General features: G+C 45.7%; 1 protein-coding gene across 2 annotated transcripts in view; it reads right to left on the reverse strand.

Annotated features, from left to right (window-relative positions):
- FAM193A (family with sequence similarity 193 member A) overlaps nucleotides 1–17,306 on the reverse strand; it is a 170,148-nt gene that overhangs the window by 89,586 nt on the left and 63,256 nt on the right. For both annotated transcript variants that reach the window (XM_057546530.1, XM_057546529.1), the window contains exon 2: nucleotides 9,924–10,169. In XM_057546530.1, coding sequence (XP_057402513.1) covers nucleotides 9,924–10,169 — 246 coding nt within the window. The remainder of the gene's footprint in view (nucleotides 1–9,923; nucleotides 10,170–17,306) is intronic.

A 17,306-nucleotide genomic window follows, 5' to 3' on the forward strand; every position in this document is an offset into this window, starting at 1 on the left:
GCCCCTTCTCAGGGCTGCTTATGCAGCTGAGGACCTTGAGACAAAAGGCAGGCTTGCTTACTGCTTACAGCAAAAGGGCCAGATCCCCGCCCGCACCCCACCCCCCCGGCCAGTGCTCCTGAGCTGTGACACAAACCCACTGCACCCCCTGCACTGATACGGCCCTTGGGGAGGGGAGGGGGTGAGGAGAGCCCAAGTGTTCGCATGCGTTCGGGATGTTTCTGCTGTGCCGAGTAACAAAGTCCTCTGTCTCTGACTCAGGAGTCTCGAGTCCTCTGCCAGCACCCATGAAACAGGAACAAGCCAGCTTACTACCTTCAGGTAGGGTAAAAAAATCTAACCCCAGACCCAACAACGACGACCTTCTGCTTGTCACCCTCTCTGGCTTTTCGTTCTACTTCTCACCCTCTGCTGCTCAGTCATCTCCACCTCCACTGTCAGGTGTTCTCTAGAACGCCTCCTCAGGACTCCACTGCTCCCTCCACCCACTGACTTGGGTGTCGTGCCAGGGACCAATGTTGAGAAGAGGAGTAAAAGCCATCTGTTTGTTTGTTTTTTAAATTGAAGTATATAGTTGATTTACAATGTTATGTTAGTTTCAGGTGTACAGCAAAGTGATTCAGTTACACACACACACACACACATTCCTTTTCAGATTCTTTTCTGTTATAGGTTATTACAAGATATTGAATATAGTTCCCTGTGCTATACAGTAGGTACCAAAAGCTGCCTGTTTTAATGACTGTTGCATGAATGACCAGCAAAGGACATCTGAGACAAACAGCCTGTAACCTAAAATTGCAGATCTTGAAAAAAATTTGGGATTCCACTTGACAGAAGTAAAGTCAAAAGACCTGCTTAACGTATATTCAGATGGGGGGTGTCTAGCAATGTCCCATTAACAACTTAAAAAGAGAAGTCAATTACATCTACACCAATAAAGTCAGAGGAAGAAAAATTAAAAGATATCATTTAAATAGTATAAATAAGGGACTTCCTTGGTGGCACAGTGGTTAAGAATCCGCCTGCCAATGCAGGAGACATGGGTTCGAGCCCTGGTCCGGGAAGATCCCACACGCCGCGGAGCAACTAAGCCCGTGCGCCACAACTATTGAGCCTACGCTCTAGAGCCCACGAGGCACAACTACTGAGCCCACGAGGCACAACTACTGAGCCCACGTGCCACAACTACTGAAGCCTGCCTAGAGCTTGTGCTCTGCAACAAGAGAAGCCACCGCAATGAGAAGCCCACACACTGCAACGAAGAGTTGCCCCCGCTCACCGCAGCTAGAGAAAGCCCACACACAGCAATGAAGACCCAACGCAACCAAAAATAAATATAAAATAATAAATAAATTTTAAATAAATAAATAGTATAAATAAAAGTACCTATGGGTAAATGCTTTTTTAAAAAGGTGCAATGGGGGACCTCCCTGATGGTCCAGTAGCTAGGACTCCGTGCTCCCAATGCAGGGGGCCTGGGTTCGATCCCTGGTCAGGGAACTAGATCCCACATGCCGCAAAGAAGATCCTGCAGGTGGCAACTAAGACCTGGTGTAGCCAAATAAACAAATAAATAAAAGGTGTAATGGCATAATACAGAAAAATATGAAACACTTATAAATGGAGAAAGACCCCATACTTATGGGATTAGAAAACTCAATATTAGAAAGAAGTTAATTCTTCTCCTACTGACTTATAGTCAGTGCAATCCTAGTCAAATCTCAACAGAGTCTTTTTTTTTGGGGGGGGGGGGTGAAATTGATAAGATAATTATCATTTATACAGAAATGTAAGGAACCAAGAATAACCAAGACATTTTTGATGAGTACAAGGTAAGAGGGCTTTCTCTCTGAATACATTTGTTACAGAGCTACAGTAATTACGACAATATACACAGCAAAGTAGACTTAGTAGCCACTGTGTTCTTCACCACCACCTGCTCAGTTAAAAAAAGGCCAGTGCCACTTAAGAGTGTCCTAGATGCTGCAAAATCATTAATTGTATTAAATCTCAACCTTTAAGCACATGGCTGTTGAATATTCAACGTGATGAAAAGGGAAGTCTGCATAAAGCATTTCTGCAACGTTCCAGAGGAAAGCACTGCGCACTGCGAGCTGAATGAGGCACCCTGTCCGTGAAACACCAATTTTACTTGAAAGAATGCCTGACAGACCAATCCATGCTTATTCAGACTTGGACACTGTCGGACATCTTCTCAAAAATAAGTGAAATAAGCCTGTCCCTTCAAGGAAAACAGCTGATGCTACTTGTGGCCAATCATAAAATCTGAGCTTTCAAGCAAAAATTGGAAGTTTGGAAAACTTGTATCCATCACTGTGGACTTGAACGCTTATCCACATTTAGAGACCTCTCTGATGAGATCGGTGGTGACAGTGACAAATGTGACTTTAAAAAAAAAACAACCTTAATAATGAAAGGTGTCACTATCTCAAAGACCTCCCTTACTCAGTAAACTGCTATTTTACAAATGACCAACGTGTGGTGTTGCAAAATCATGTGTGGGTAAGAGGTTCATTGAGAGTGCAAGATAGACAATGGATTTCAATTTAACAGTGTAGGAAAAATTCTTTGATATCATTTCAGATTCTACATTACAGCTAACCATTAGGAAACTATTACCTGTCATGGTTTGGTGTGGTATCAAAGAATATCCTCAGTTATCTGAAAAAGCTATTAAAATATTTTCTTCATATAACTTCAATCAAAACAACCTATCACACAGAAGTAGGACACAGAAGTAGGTATGAGAATCCAGCTGGCTTCTATTAACCAAACATTAAGAAGATATGCAAAACAGTGCTATTCTACTTACTATTTTTGTTTTGGAAAACAGTTTTCATTAAAAAATATGCTATTAATCTTAACCCCATGACTCAGCAATTCCTTTCCTACACGTATATACAACAGAATGTGTGAACGTGTGCTCCAAGAGCATCATTCGTAATAGCAAAATTTGGAAAACAACCAAAATGTAGTATAAGTTCACAAAGGTGAATAGTATATAGTAATGAAAATGAAAAAACTACAACATTTATGAATCTCAAACATAATGCTGAACAAAATAAATCAGACACAAAATAATGCATACTGCATGATACCTATATAAAGTTCAGAACACCAGAAAAACAGGACAACACTGTTTAGGGATGGAGCTGTGGGTGCTGTAACTAAGAAAGAGGAGCTGGAAAGACTGCAAACTCTGTGGAGAGGTGGGGGGTGGGGGGAGGGACAAAGAGGGGATCTAGGTGAAGGGCAGTGCTTGACTTGTGACCTGCACTGTAGCAGAGATAAAACCAAACAGATCGGCAATCACAGGAAGTGACAAGGATTAATTTCACCGTTAAGAAGTAGCTTCTCGCGTGCCGCAACTAGACACCACACGTGGCAACAAAGATCCATCGCAGCCAAATAAATAAATAAATAATTTAAATTTAAAAAAAGAAGAAGAGGAAGTAGCTTCTCAAATGCAAATCAAAACCACAATGAGATATCACGTCACACCTGTCAGAATGGCTATTCTCAAAAAGGCCACAAATAACAACCACTGGTGAGGATGTGGAGAAAAGGGAATCCTTGTGCACTGTTGGTGGGAATGCAAACTGGTGCAGTCTCTGTGGGAAACAATGTGGAGGTTTCTCAAAAAACAAAAATAGAACTACCATACAATCCAGCAATTCCACTCCTGGGTAGATAGCTGAAGAAAATGAAAACACTGATTTGAAAAGACACATGCACCCCAATGTTTATAGTAGCACTATTTACAATAGCCAAGACAAGGAAGCAACCTAAGTGTCCATCAACAGATACTGGATAAAGAGCACACGGTATATAGATATACATGCATACAATGGAATACTACTCAGCCATTTAAAAAAAAGAAATTTTGCATTTGCAACAACACGGATGGACTTGGAGGGCATTATGCTGAGTGAAATAAGTCAGAGAAAGACAAATACTGCATGCTGTCACTTACACGTGGAACTGAAAAATAAAACTACTGAATATAACAAAACAGAGACACAGACTCACATATAGAGAACAAACTAGTAGTTGTCAGTGAGGAGAGGGAAGGGGGAGGGGCAAGGTAGGGAAAGGGATTTAAAAGACACGAACTACTATGTATAAAACAGATAAGCAACAAGGATATAAGGATATATTGTATAGCACAGGGAATATAGCCAATATTTTATACTAACTATAAATGGAGTATAAACTTTAGGAATTGTGAGTCACTATGTTGTACGCCTGAAACTTACTGTGTATCAACTTCACCTCAATAAAAAAAAAAGTAGCTTATCAAAGGAGACCAAATTGAGTATACTTCTATGCTGACTGCACAAGGACACTTACAAGATGCAACACAGGGCAAATGAGAACAAGAGGCTACAAAAGGAGAGGAAGGAAGGGAGGGAGAGAGCTCATCTACCTGCACAAACAGTAAACAAAAAGCCCTGAGGAGGGGCCACCACAACCAAAGGAACAATGTACTGAGATTTAATCATTCAACCTGTATTCACCCAGCACAGCCTTAAAACCTAGAGAGCAAAAATGGAAACATTTACAAGAAAAAAGGATAAATACACGTGCACAGTGGGAGGTGTTAACTGACCTTACTCAGAAATCAACAGATTAAGCACAACAAAATTAGTTAAGAACACAAAAGGATCTAAGAATACAATTAACGAGGGGTTGATCTAATGGGAGTACACAGAGTCCTCTAAACGCTGAGAAAACATTTTCAAGCACACATGGAACTTTTAGAAAAACCTAACCACATATTAGTATAACTGACTGATAAGGAGTCATTGTGATACATGCCATGATCTCCAACTGTAACAGCATTAAATTAAAAGTCAATATGATTAAAGGTGATCTGAGAGATATATGTTTGGATATTTACAGATACTTCAAAACAATTTACGGTTAAAAACAGAAATAATCAAAATTGGATAACACTTAAAATTGAGCCAATACAACTAGCAATTCAAAATCTAGAGCAGTAATTAGAGGCTTCCAGCACACAGCAGGGCAGAGTAAGAAAACCTGATGAGAAGAACTGCATGTAGAGAGACCGAAGAGCGGCCACAGAGAAAGAAGAGGAAACGAGACTTGTGGTGGCCTCAGCAGGGCGGCGTAGTGAAGGTCGCCTGGCAATCGGTGAGTGGCGCTGGGCTGTCCCCCATCCTCCCCCCCGGAGGCGGGCTGAGCAAGGCCAGGTTCCCGCCAGGTCTCTGGGGTGCGACAAGCACAGGAATGCAGCTCCCAAAGCAGCTGGCACCAAGCTCAAGGCTCCCCAGACACTTGTCAGCAGCCCTGAGAAGAGGCCTAGAAGATGGAGAGCCCCCCACACTGACACGCACCCCACCTTGTCACGGCATCTGTACCCTGCTCCCAAGAACAAGAAACTGGGAGAACCACATGTCTCAACTTACTGACAGCGTCTGTCTGTAATTCGGGACCCTGTGGTGCTTGCCATCACTACCTTTCAGCACACTGAACAGAACAGAACAGAACAGAACATCTGTGGAGGGATAAACAAGAATCTGCCCACAAGCGAGCCTCTGGGAAGACAGAGAGGATGGTGAGGAGACAAGGTAGAGGGATGGACTCTGCACCACTCTCTCTGTGCCCCGGAACTTCTATCAGAGGCAGCACAGCGTTAACCAATCAAATACTGCCGCGTGCGCGCACACACACACACACACACACACACACACACACACACACACAACAAGTAATTAATGAAATAGACAAAGTGAAAGAGATTTTAAAAATTAAAAAAAAGTTCTTTGAAAAGACAAAATCAACACACTTCTAGAAAGACTGGTTAAAAAAAGAGAAAGAAAAAGCACAAATATGAGGAATAAAAAGAGCTGTATCTACAGGTATGGTAGGAATTGAAAACAGACCACCCACATACAACTTCATACCAAAAAGTGACAATTTCTAAGAATATAATTTACCACGACTAACTCGAATAGAAATGGAAAACCTCTTATCACTTGAAGAAACTGAACCAAAAGTTTAAGTTACCCAAAGACATGCCTGTCTGTGAAGGGAGCAGGAGGAGACAGTGACAGCAGGAGGGGGGCGAGGCCAGAGGCAGACGACTCTAGAGCATCTGCACTCTGCTGGGCATGAGCCGGACAGGAGCAAAGAGGGAAAGAACAGCAAAAGCAACAAGGCCCTGGAGAGGACGGAGAGGGGTGGGCACCTGGGAGGCGACTTCCCTCGGCCACAGGGGTGGGCGACCAGCCAAGCAGGGCAAAGTGGGTGGGGGTGTTTGGGAAGAGAGGAGAAGGAAGGGTGTGCTCCATCTCTGCATCTGGGGGTGCAGTGACAAAGCCAGGGCGACACGCTGGACGCCCTTCCACGACCTGGCACCTCACAGTCGGGAAGCAGTACCCCAGCGGTGCTTTTCTCCAGTCACGTTCTGCCAGGCAGGGGCAGCACTGAACCAGGCCCCAAGCAAACGAGTTAGGTGGCTTTCCAAGAGAGAAATGACAGTGAGGTCAGAGGGACCTGATGGTGGGAAAGGGACAGAGGAGGTCCAAGAACTATGGCAACGGAGGACACTCAGGCAAGTGACCTAGAAAGACAGGATCCAGTGGGATGTTGTGAACCGAAGTCCTCTTAGGTGTAGGGGCAGGACAAGGTGTAGGCACAGAAGTAGAGGTCTTTGGAGAAACGGACAACGTGGAGCTGGGAGGCACAGAGCAGGGAGAAACAGCAGTGCCCCACCACGACTTCCGGCAACAGAATGCGTATCTGCAGGAGAGCAATTCAGCTCCAGGTCCACTGTCCGTGCTCAGAGCCCTTACCCTGATGATCAGAGACAGCGGGACGACACACAAACTCGTAACTCTGGGCCCACCGGAGAGCACAAAGGACCAGCTGAACTCGACAAGTGTGACGGGCCATCTGGGGACAAGGCGAGGAAGGCGGGCAGCCATGAGTGGGTCGGAGGACACAGCTCAGCGTGTGACAAGTTCTTAAAGGCTGGGTGTGGCCAGTAGGACTTGCCGGGCCGGGCCCTTCTCTGGGAGCAAGCAGAAGCCTTCACTGCTGGGGTGGTGGGCGGCCTCCACCCGAGGCCCAGGCTGATCCACTGAGAAGAGGGGACCGAGCCCCCCAGGAGACAGGCCCAGGACCCACACGGACACAAGCACAGGCCACACCCCGAGGCCCCTACAGATGCAGGCAGGGTTTGGCTGCCACACAGCAGGGGCAGGATCACCAGGAAAGCTGCACCCCGAAGCCCGGGCACAGGACTGCCCAAGGTTTAGGCCGGACAGGGGAAGCGAGGAAACACCCAGCAGGAGGCTCTCGCCGCCGGCACACAGCGCGGGCAGAGTGTGGAGAGAGACCCCCCCCCGCCCGAGCCCCACCCCCCGGCCCGCACAAGCACAGGGGGCAGCAGCCGCCAGAGGGACGAGTCTGTGGGGCCACAAGTGCAGAGCCACAGCAGCCCCAGGGCCCATCAGACTGGCCGACCAGGCGCCCTGCCTCTGCACGTGCTGCCTGGCACTGCCCCCAGCAAGAGCAAGGGGCAACCACACTGAAGGAAGAAGCAACACCAACACTACACAAACTCTTCCAGAAAAGAGGGGCAGGAACACATCTCAACTCACTTTACGAGGCCCTGAAAGACATAAAAGACAAGAAGACTTTAATGAGCCTCCGTGAGCAGACCCTCTTCACAAGCACAGACTCAAAGCTCTCAACCAAACGTGAGCAAATCACTCCAGTGACATGTAAAAAGCATGTCCACGGAACGACATGTACAAGAACGTTCACAACAGCTTGATGCAAAACAGTCCAAATCTGGAAACAACAGAAACATCCATCAACGACGAACAGGTAAACAAACTGTGGTGTATCTCTACAATTTATTCAGCCATAAAAAGGAACAAACTACTGATGCACAACTCTCAAAGCACGACACCAAGTTAAAGAAGTCTATGTGACACTCCAGAAAAAGCAAATCCGAGGGGACAAAAATCATGTCCGTGGTTATTACGAGGGGTTGGGAGGAGGGGAAGGGTTGCCTACCAAGGTGAACAAGGGAACACTTGGGGGTTCTGTATCTTAACCGTGGTAGTGGTGTTTACACAACTGTATAAATCTGTCAAAATTCAGTGAACTATATACACTTTAAAATGAGTGAATTTTACTAGATGTAAATTACATCTCATTATTTTTAAAAGTTCAGCAATTTTAACCAGCTTGAGCAAAGAGGCCAACTGTACAAAAGCAACAGAAGGTTAAGTCTACACACATAGGTCAACATTATACCTCTGTGGTCCCTGGGGTCACTTTTTTGATGAGGAGAGACAGCCTCGTGTGTCGATCCATTACCCAGGACAAACTGGGAGTCAGGAAATGAGACTCCCCTCGTGGCAAGACTAGTTATGGGAAATGACAGGCATTTTCACTTGCCTCCAAAACCAGGATGAGCGACAGCAACCCTTCTCCCAAAAGCACAGTCAGGCCAGAACACAAGAGCAGGACTGGAGACAGGAAGAAAAGACAGTAAAATTTAGGAGGCCGAGAAAATGCGTGAGCCGGGGGAAGACTTCAGGGTGCTGACTGGAAGTGAGCAGGGAACACAGGCTGAACAGCCTCCCATTAAAAAATGGAAAAAATGACCAAATACTTCAAGTGGACACAGAAAGAAAACAAAAGTAAAATTAAATGATAAAAGCACAAAGATCTGAGGGTGAAAAAACTGAAGATCAACTATGCCATCTTTTTAATCCCTAATTCCAGATTTATCCATTTCTGTGTTCATTCGTTTATTTATTCATCAATTCAAATATTCTGGGTACCTAAAATAGGCCAGGCTAGCACTGTTCTTGGTAAGAAAATACACAAAAAGAGCTGCCCTCTTGGAGTGTATAGTCCAATGAAGGAAAAAGACAAACAAAATGAATAAGTAAAATACACAGTATGTCAGAAAGAAGTGCTAAGGAGGAGAACGGAGCAGGAAAAGGGGTGTGTGGGAAGAGGCTGAGTGAGACGTAAATTTCTCTCTTGATAAACAACACGTTTTGAGTTTTAGCTACTGAAGCACTGCTATAGACGCTGGCACGTGAGCTGGGGTGCTGCCTTCAAGGAGACCCCGAAACAGAAGCGCTGGCTCCGGGGCGGCCGGCGTGGCGGCTCAGGCGAAGGAGCGGCAGACTGCGGGGGCCCAGCGTGGAGAGCAGTCCTGGGCCGGGAAACACAATGTGCGGCTGGGCGCCGCCGGCCTCGGCCACGTGCAGAGTGGCATTAGCACAAAGACGACAGCTCAGAAAACAATCATCAAGCAGAAATCAAAGGAACAGAAGAGCCCTAGAATGTGGGGCCGCAAATGGCTGCAAAAGCCAACTCCTTCCAGAACCCGAAGAGCAGGTTTGAAAGCCCTTTCGGAACCAGGGCCCATGAAGACACTGTCTGGGCTAAAGATCCTGATGTTCTCAAGAAGGCCTCATTTAGCTGAGGCATGAAATCAAGGAGAAAAGCGGCGGGGCAGGGTGGGTGGGGGGAGTCCGACTTGAGAATTGCATCTGGGAAAGAATTTCAGGTGAGTTACCAGCACATGGAATTGTCTAGAACTAATAAGCACACGAACGCCTCTAGCTTTTCACCAAACTACACTGCCAAAGACATCCTGAGACCAGACTTAAAAAGCCAAAACCCACCCTTCGGGCCCCCCCAAGCTTGCTGACGGAGCTGTCTGACCGAGGAAGGCAGGGCCCTTCCTACTGACTACAGGTGTCACCAGGAAAGGTGGCGGGGACCCCAGCCGTTGGAGCCAGGGATGAGGAGATGGCGCAGGAGGGAGCTCCTTCCAGAAAGCAGACCCAGATGAGTCATCTCACTGCCCAGTTAGCTCCTCTGAGCCGGGCACTCACCGCTGGCTGGTCGAGGCTGCTGTGCCGCTCCTCCTTCTCCACGGTGCGCCGGCAGTCCGGGCACACCCACAGAGGCAGGTGCAGCACGCTGTTGCCCTTGGGCGCCATGGACAGGGCCAGCTTGCTTGCAGTCTTTACTCCACTCTCTAAGAACGAAGAGTCTTTCCGCTCGCTTCTGCACAGAAGACAGTAATCCCCAGCGGGGTAGGGTGGTGTTCTATGATTCATGCCAAAATTAAAAGGAGTCTGGAACAGAAAAAAAATTTGTGTTTTCAAAACATGAGCCCAAGAAGGGTCATCTGCACCGTAGAGAAATCATCCTGAAAATCCTGAAGATAGGTTCGAGAGAGGGACACCTGGGCAACAGGTGAGCAGGGAAGCCAGAGTACACGTGGGATGGAGCTGTCAGGACCCCCAGGCCTCTCTCCCATCTGGAGTGCCCCGACCGTGAACCCATCAGGTGGGAAGGTGCACCAGGACCCATGCCAAGCCGATTCTGGCTGGAACGTTGCCCAGATGCTCCCCCAGCCCTGCCCAGCCAGCAGCCCAACTCCTCCCTAAGCCCATGGCTCTCTCCCTGTCTTCCTGTACCCAGGCTCGCACAGGCCATTGGCTGTGCTTGTTACCTGGACTACGTATAAGCACGTACACGACTGGTGCCGCAGCTGGCAAAGTGCTCTCAAGTGGGCCCCAGGCTCCATTATCAAAGCCTGGAATGACCAGGTATCAGGTGCTTAAACAAGGGGGCTGAATGGATAAATGAACAAATGAGTGATTAAAAGAATGAATAACGGGACTTCCCTGGTGGCGCAGTGCTTAGGAATCCGCCTGCCAATGCAGGGGACACGGGTTCGATCCCTGGTCCAGGAAGATCCCACATGCTACGGAGCAACTGAGCCTGTGCATGCCACAACTACTGAGCCTGAGCTCTACAGCCCGCAAGCCACAACTACTGAAGCCCGCATGCCCTAGAGCCCACGTGCCGCAACTACTGAGACCGTGTGCTGCAACTACTGAGGCCTGCACGCCTGGAGCCTGTGCTCCGCAACAAGAGAAGCCACTGCAATGAGAAGCCCACGGACCGCAATGAGGAGTGGCCCCCGCTTACTGCAACTAGAGAGAGCCCGCGCACAGCAACGAAGATCCAACACAGCCAAAAATAAATAAAAATAAAATTAAAAAAAGAATGAGTGACAGCACCACTAAGACGCAAAAGACTTGCACGTATATTCTTACCTGCTTTCATAAACCAGTGATCAAAACTGCTTACACCTGTCACATCCACAGGGTTCCCCGGATTTAACCAAACCCAGCTCAGCAGCCATCTGAACGTCTGGGGTGCAAGGGGAGAGAACTGGGTACTATCTCCCATGGAAGTAGCTGTCTTTCTCTGTCTCAGCAAATCCAAGAAACCTGTCACCGACAGAACAGCCACAGCCTTCAAACCTCTCTAGGCCGCCTTGTTTACCCAGAGCAGGAGATGATGGGCCCCAAGGTTAGAAAGGTCCCCGAGCAGAAATCATAATGTTAAGAGCCAGAACTGTCTTGCAAGCACCCAGTTCATTATCCACTCATCCGTCTGTCTGTCCATCCGTCCATCCATCCAGTGTCTACCGGAAGCCCACCGTGTGCCAAGGCACTGGCCCAGGCACTGGAGACACAGTGGTGAATAAAACAAAAATCCCTGCTGTTAGGGAGATAATTCTTGTCAAACACAAAGACAAAGTAAAAAATACAGAACATTAGATAGTGGTAACTGAGAAGGAGAGAAAGAGCAAGAAAAAGTGTCTGGGGCCGGGGACGATACCCTTCATTCACTGTGGCCATCAAGGGCCTCCTCGAGGAGACATCTGAAGTGCGGGGCTGGTGGAAGCCGCACAGACACCTGAAAGCAAGCGCAGAGGCCCCGGGGCAGAGATGGAGGGGAAAGGGAGCAGGGAGCCAGGCGTGGCCTGGCCTCACTCGTGTCCTAACGGGGAGACAGGATGTGCGTGGAGAAGAGATGCGATGGCAGAAAGGAAGGGGACCAGGAGACCGGGGTGAAGCCGCTGTGAAGGCAGAGCCCACAGGACGGCCGAGGAGCCCGACGTCGGGGGAGAAGGAGAGGCCAGACAGCCCGCAGATTGTGGACTGCGTGTGTGGAACAGCTCCGAGGTGAGGAGGACCCCAGCCATAGGTATCTGAAACCGACTGCATGCCAGGCATCCTTACAGGTCAGATGACTGGGTCCTGCTGGTCCCAGAGGGACACCAGACAAGCACAGACACAACCAGCTGACGTCCCATGGCAGTAAGTGCTCCTCCACCAAGATGAAGAAATGAAGTCTCCAAGGGTGCAGAGTGGGACCAGCAGGAGAGCATGGCTTCAATGAGAGCAAAGCTAAGCTGAGACCCAAGTGCTAAGGAAAAACAAACGGAAAACAGCCGTGTGAAGATCCTGGAGAGGAGCGCTGGTGCAGGAGAACAGCTGCGAACGCGGGCCTGTCCGGGGCAGGATGAAGGCCGGAGGCTGAAGCTCGGGCCCTGTGGGGGGCTGAAGATTGCTCAGAAGGGGATGGCGTGACCCAGTTTTCATCTTACGGGGAAAACCTGTTGTGTGAACAATGGACTCTGAGGAGGTGACCACACGTGAGGCAGTTCCAGGTGCAGGCGGCCCTGGCGGAGCAGAGCGGTCAGACTCGGGGGCTCCCCCGCCCGGGCAGTGGGCCCACCAGCAACGGGGGACAGGCTGCAGCGTGGAAGGAGCAAGGGTTGGCTTTGGCTGCTGTGCGGTCAAAGTGAGCGTCAGCCACCCAGACAACGTGGAGCACGACACCCGCTGGAGTAGCCACCGGAGGGGTGCAGCTGGATATGCAATTTGGGGTCTGTAAAGCCAGAGCCAGATGGGATGATCCACGGAGGGTGTGCAGCCAGTGTCCTGAACGGAGGTCAGACTTCTCGATGCTTGACCACTATGCTCAAGAAGGAAGCGAGTCCTCTCAGGGAGGTGAAGCTCTACTCTGCGAACCTCTTTCAGACAAAGCAAGCGACACGCTCACACAACAGCAAAGCCTGACTAAACCTCGAGCTAACCACATACTAGTGCTTGCCAAATGGTCACTCTCCCATGATTAAACGTGAGGGACAAATATAAGTCCCACTGGTTCTCGTAAAAACATTTTACAGCTGCACTAAGTATAACTGAGGAACAATAAGCTGAAAAGATCTAAAGTATGGGACGTGAACACACACGTGAAACCAGGCGACAACCAAGATAACAGACATCGTCCTAACCCCCAAGGTTCCAGGAGGCCCTCTGCTCCCTCTTTCTCCCCGCTGCCTCTTCCCCCCACCCTTCAGAGGCCACCACTGGACTGAGTTCTGTCTCTGCAGATTACTGGGCAACTTCTAGAATTGTTTATAAATGATGTCACACAACATATTCTCTTCTGTCTGGCTTCTTTCACTGAGTATCATTACCTGGAGATGATTCCATTCACAAGTCTGTTCTTTTTCAGTCCTGAGTGGTAGTCCATTGTGTGGGCGAGCCACAACTTGCTCATCCATTCTTTTTTTCCCCCCCTTAATTTTTATTTATTTATTTATTTTGTTTACCTGTTCTACTGTTTGGAAGCATTCAGGTTATTTCCAGTTTTCAGCTATTACAAATAATAGTGGCTGTGAACATTCATGTATAAATCTTGCTGTGAACACGTTTCTGTTTCTCTTGCATAAATACCAAGGAATAGAATGACTGGGTTGTCTAACTTTTAAGAAAATGCCAGGACTTTCCTGGTGGTGCAGTGGTTAGGACTCCGTGCTTTCACTGCCAAGGGCCTGGGTTCAATCCCTGGTCGGGGAACTGAGATCCCACATGCCACGTGGCACAGCCAAAAGAAAAAATAAGAAGAAGAAATTGCCAAACTTCTCCCAAAAAGCAGTGTTAAAGAGTTCCGGTTAACCTACATCCTCGTCAATAAGTTTTTAAATTGTAGCCACTGTAATGAGTGTATAGTATTGTCTCAATGTGGTTTCCCTAATATGTTAAATATCTTTTCACAGGCTTATGCAGTATCTATTCAAACTTTTGGCCTGGCTCAAGGTTTATCAATTTTATTATTCTTAGAATAATCAGCTTTTGGTTTCATGGATTTTTCCATATTAAAAATTTTTCTTTCATTGACTTTTGCTTTTATGTTATTATTTCATTTCTTTGAGTTACTTTGGGTATAACTGGCTCCTTCATCTTCTATTTTCTTAAGGTGGAAGCATAGGTCATCAAGCCCTTTCTCTTGCATAAAAAGGTGGTTAATGCTGTAAATTTCCCTAGTAAGCACTGCTTTGGCAGCATTTTACAGGTTCTGATGTGTTGTGTTCTCATTCTCATTCAGTTCAAAATACTTTCTAATTTCCCTCTTGATTTCTTCTTTGACTCATGGGTTGTTTAAAGTGTGGTTTAGTTTCTAAATATTTGTAGTTTTCTAAAGATCTTTGTTACTGATTTTTTAAAATATAATTCCACTGCAGAGTGGATATTTTGTACTATTTTAATTATACCAAATTTATCAATACTTTTTTATGGCCCAGAATATGGTCTATTTTAGTAAATGTTCAATGTTTACTTAAAAGAATGTGTATGTATGCTGCTGTTGTTGGGTACAGTGTACTATAAATGTCTGTTTGGTCACGTTGGCCAATGGTGTCATTCAAATCTTCTATAACTTCACTGATTTTCTATTTACCTTTTCTATCAGTTATTGAGAGAGAGATTAAAATCTCCAAACACAACTATGATTTGTCTATTTTTCCTTGAAGTTCTATCAGTTTTTCCTCCATATATCGTGCAGCTTCGTTATTAGGTGCAAAAATGTTCAGCACTGTTATGTCCTCTTGATGAACTGACCCCTGTATCAGTATGACGTGACTGTTTTTACCCCGGTAACATTCTTTATTCTTTGCTCCTGTATTGATTTGTCTGACACTAGTACAGCCACTCCAGCTTTCTTTTCACACAAGCAATGCATATCTTTATAACCTTTTTTTTTTTTTTGGCTGCACCACAGGGCATGCGGGATCTTAGTTCCCAGACCAGGGATCAAACCCGTGCCCCCTGCAATGGAAGCTCGGAGTCTTAACCACTGGACCGCCAGGGAAGTCTATCTATGACTTAACTTTCAGCTTACCTGAGTCTTTATATTTAAAGCAAGTTACCTGCAGAAAGCATACAGTTGTGTCTTGTTTTTGTTCCAATCTCACAATCTTTTAAAACTGGGATATTTAGACCATTTACATTAAATACAATTACTGATATGATTGGGTTTTTTAAATCTACCATCTTATTCTCCATTTTCCTATTGATTCTTTTTTTGTTTCCTTTTTCTTCTTTTTTAGCCTTAAAAATTTGAATAATTTTTTGTGATCCTATTTTATCTCTTTTGTTGGCTTGTGAGCTATACCTCTTTTCTTTTTGAATTGGCTGCTTTAGTGTGTACAGTATTACATTTTACCTTGTCACAGTCAGTGATCAAATAAAACTTTATCACAAAACGTATAACCACCTTATGTTTCCCATCTCCTGGTCTTCTTTATGCTATTGTTGTCATACCTTTTACCTCTACCTAAAAGCCCCATAACTCATTGTTATTTTTGCTCCAGACAGAAGATTATATTTTAAAGTAATTAAAAAAAAAATTTACCCGTATATTTACAATTTCCAGTGCTCTTCATTTGTTTGTAAAGATTCAGATTTCCATCCGGTGTCATTTTTCTCCTGCCTGAGGACTTCCTTTAACATTTCCTGTGATGAAGATCCCCTGGTCATGAATTCTTTCAGCTATTTATGTATGAAAAGTCTTGATCTCATTTTCTTTTTCATTTTCATTTTTGAAACATTTTTGCTGGTTTAGAATTCTAGGTTATGTTCTTCTTCCTTTTACTATGTTAAAGCTGTCCTCCTTCTATCCTCTGGCTTGTACTATTTCCCATGACAAGTCTGCTATTAGTCTTATCGTTGAAGTTTTCTTTTAATCACTATTTTCAGCATTATAAAATTATGATGTGACTGGGTGCAGTTTTCTTCATGTTTCTTGTGCTTGAGGCTTTTTGAACTTCTTGGATTTGTGGCTTAGAGTTTTCATCAAACTTGAACATTTTTCAGCATTATTCCTTTAAATATATTAATTTTTATTCCTCATCCCCACTCTTTCTTTCTTTCAACATACATATAGTATGCTGTTTGAAGTTGTTTCACAACTCACTGATGCTCTGTTCTTTTTAATTTTTAAAAAATTTCAATCTTCACCTCCCTCATGGTTCTTTTTGGGTAGTTTCTATTGCTAGCTCTTCAAATTCACTAATCTTTTCTTCTACAGTGTCTAATCTGTTGCTAATCTTCACATAATGTATTTTTTATCGCAGACTGTAGTTTGCAACTCAAGATGTTCATCTGGGTTTTCTTATACTCTGTGTTTCTTCTTAACACACTCAATGCTTTCCTCTATCTTCTTGAATGTGGAGAACATTCAATAGCAATATAGCAATAACAACTGTCCTTATCTAGTAATTCTATCATATGTGTCATTTCTGAGTCTGTTTCTATTAATTGATTTTGCTCCTCATTGTGGACTGTATTTGCTTGCTTCTTTCTTTGCCTGGTAATTTTTGACTAGATAACAGTTTTACCCTGTTAGGTGCTAGGTATTATTTTATTCCTTCAAATATTTCTGAGCTTTGCTGTGAGCCATGGTTAGGTTATTTGGGAAGAGTCTGGTTCTTTGAAGGCTCACTTGTAAGCTTTGGGAGGCAGAATCAGAGCACCTTTAATCTTCCCCACTACTGAGGCAGTACCATTGGGAGCACACACTGACTGCTGGGAACACTAACTATTTGGGGCCCTATATGAGCTCCAAGGATTGTTCTACTACTCACTTCCAGGGTTCTTTTCCTGTGCTCAGAGTTTCCACATATGCATGTACTCATCAGCACCCACATGAAGATTTGAGGGGAACCCCGTGTGTCTCCAGAGCTCTATTTTTCTCTTTGCAGCTCTCTCTCTTCTCTGGTATTCTGCCCTGCAGATTCACTTTGGCCTCCCCAAATTCTCAACTCGGTCTCCTCAACTCTGTTTGGGCTACTCCTCCTTCCTCCTTGAACCATGGCCTGCAAACTCTTTCCAGGTAGTAAGTTTGGCCAGTTCTAGGGCTCACCTAGCTTACCTTCACTCAGGGATCACAGTCCTGCACTGTCTATTGTCCAGTGTTGGAAAACTGGGATGTTTATGTCCTTCATTTAGTTAAGGTAGGAGGATAAATCCAATCCAATTACACTGATCAAAATATCAATTTTAAAAAATGTACCAGAATGAACATAACCAAACAAGCGCTTTCCCCAAATCCTACACACACAG

The sequence above is a fragment of the Balaenoptera acutorostrata genome, chromosome 5 (assembly GCF_949987535.1).
Source record: "Balaenoptera acutorostrata chromosome 5, mBalAcu1.1, whole genome shotgun sequence".
NCBI lineage: Eukaryota > Metazoa > Chordata > Mammalia > Artiodactyla > Balaenopteridae > Balaenoptera > Balaenoptera acutorostrata.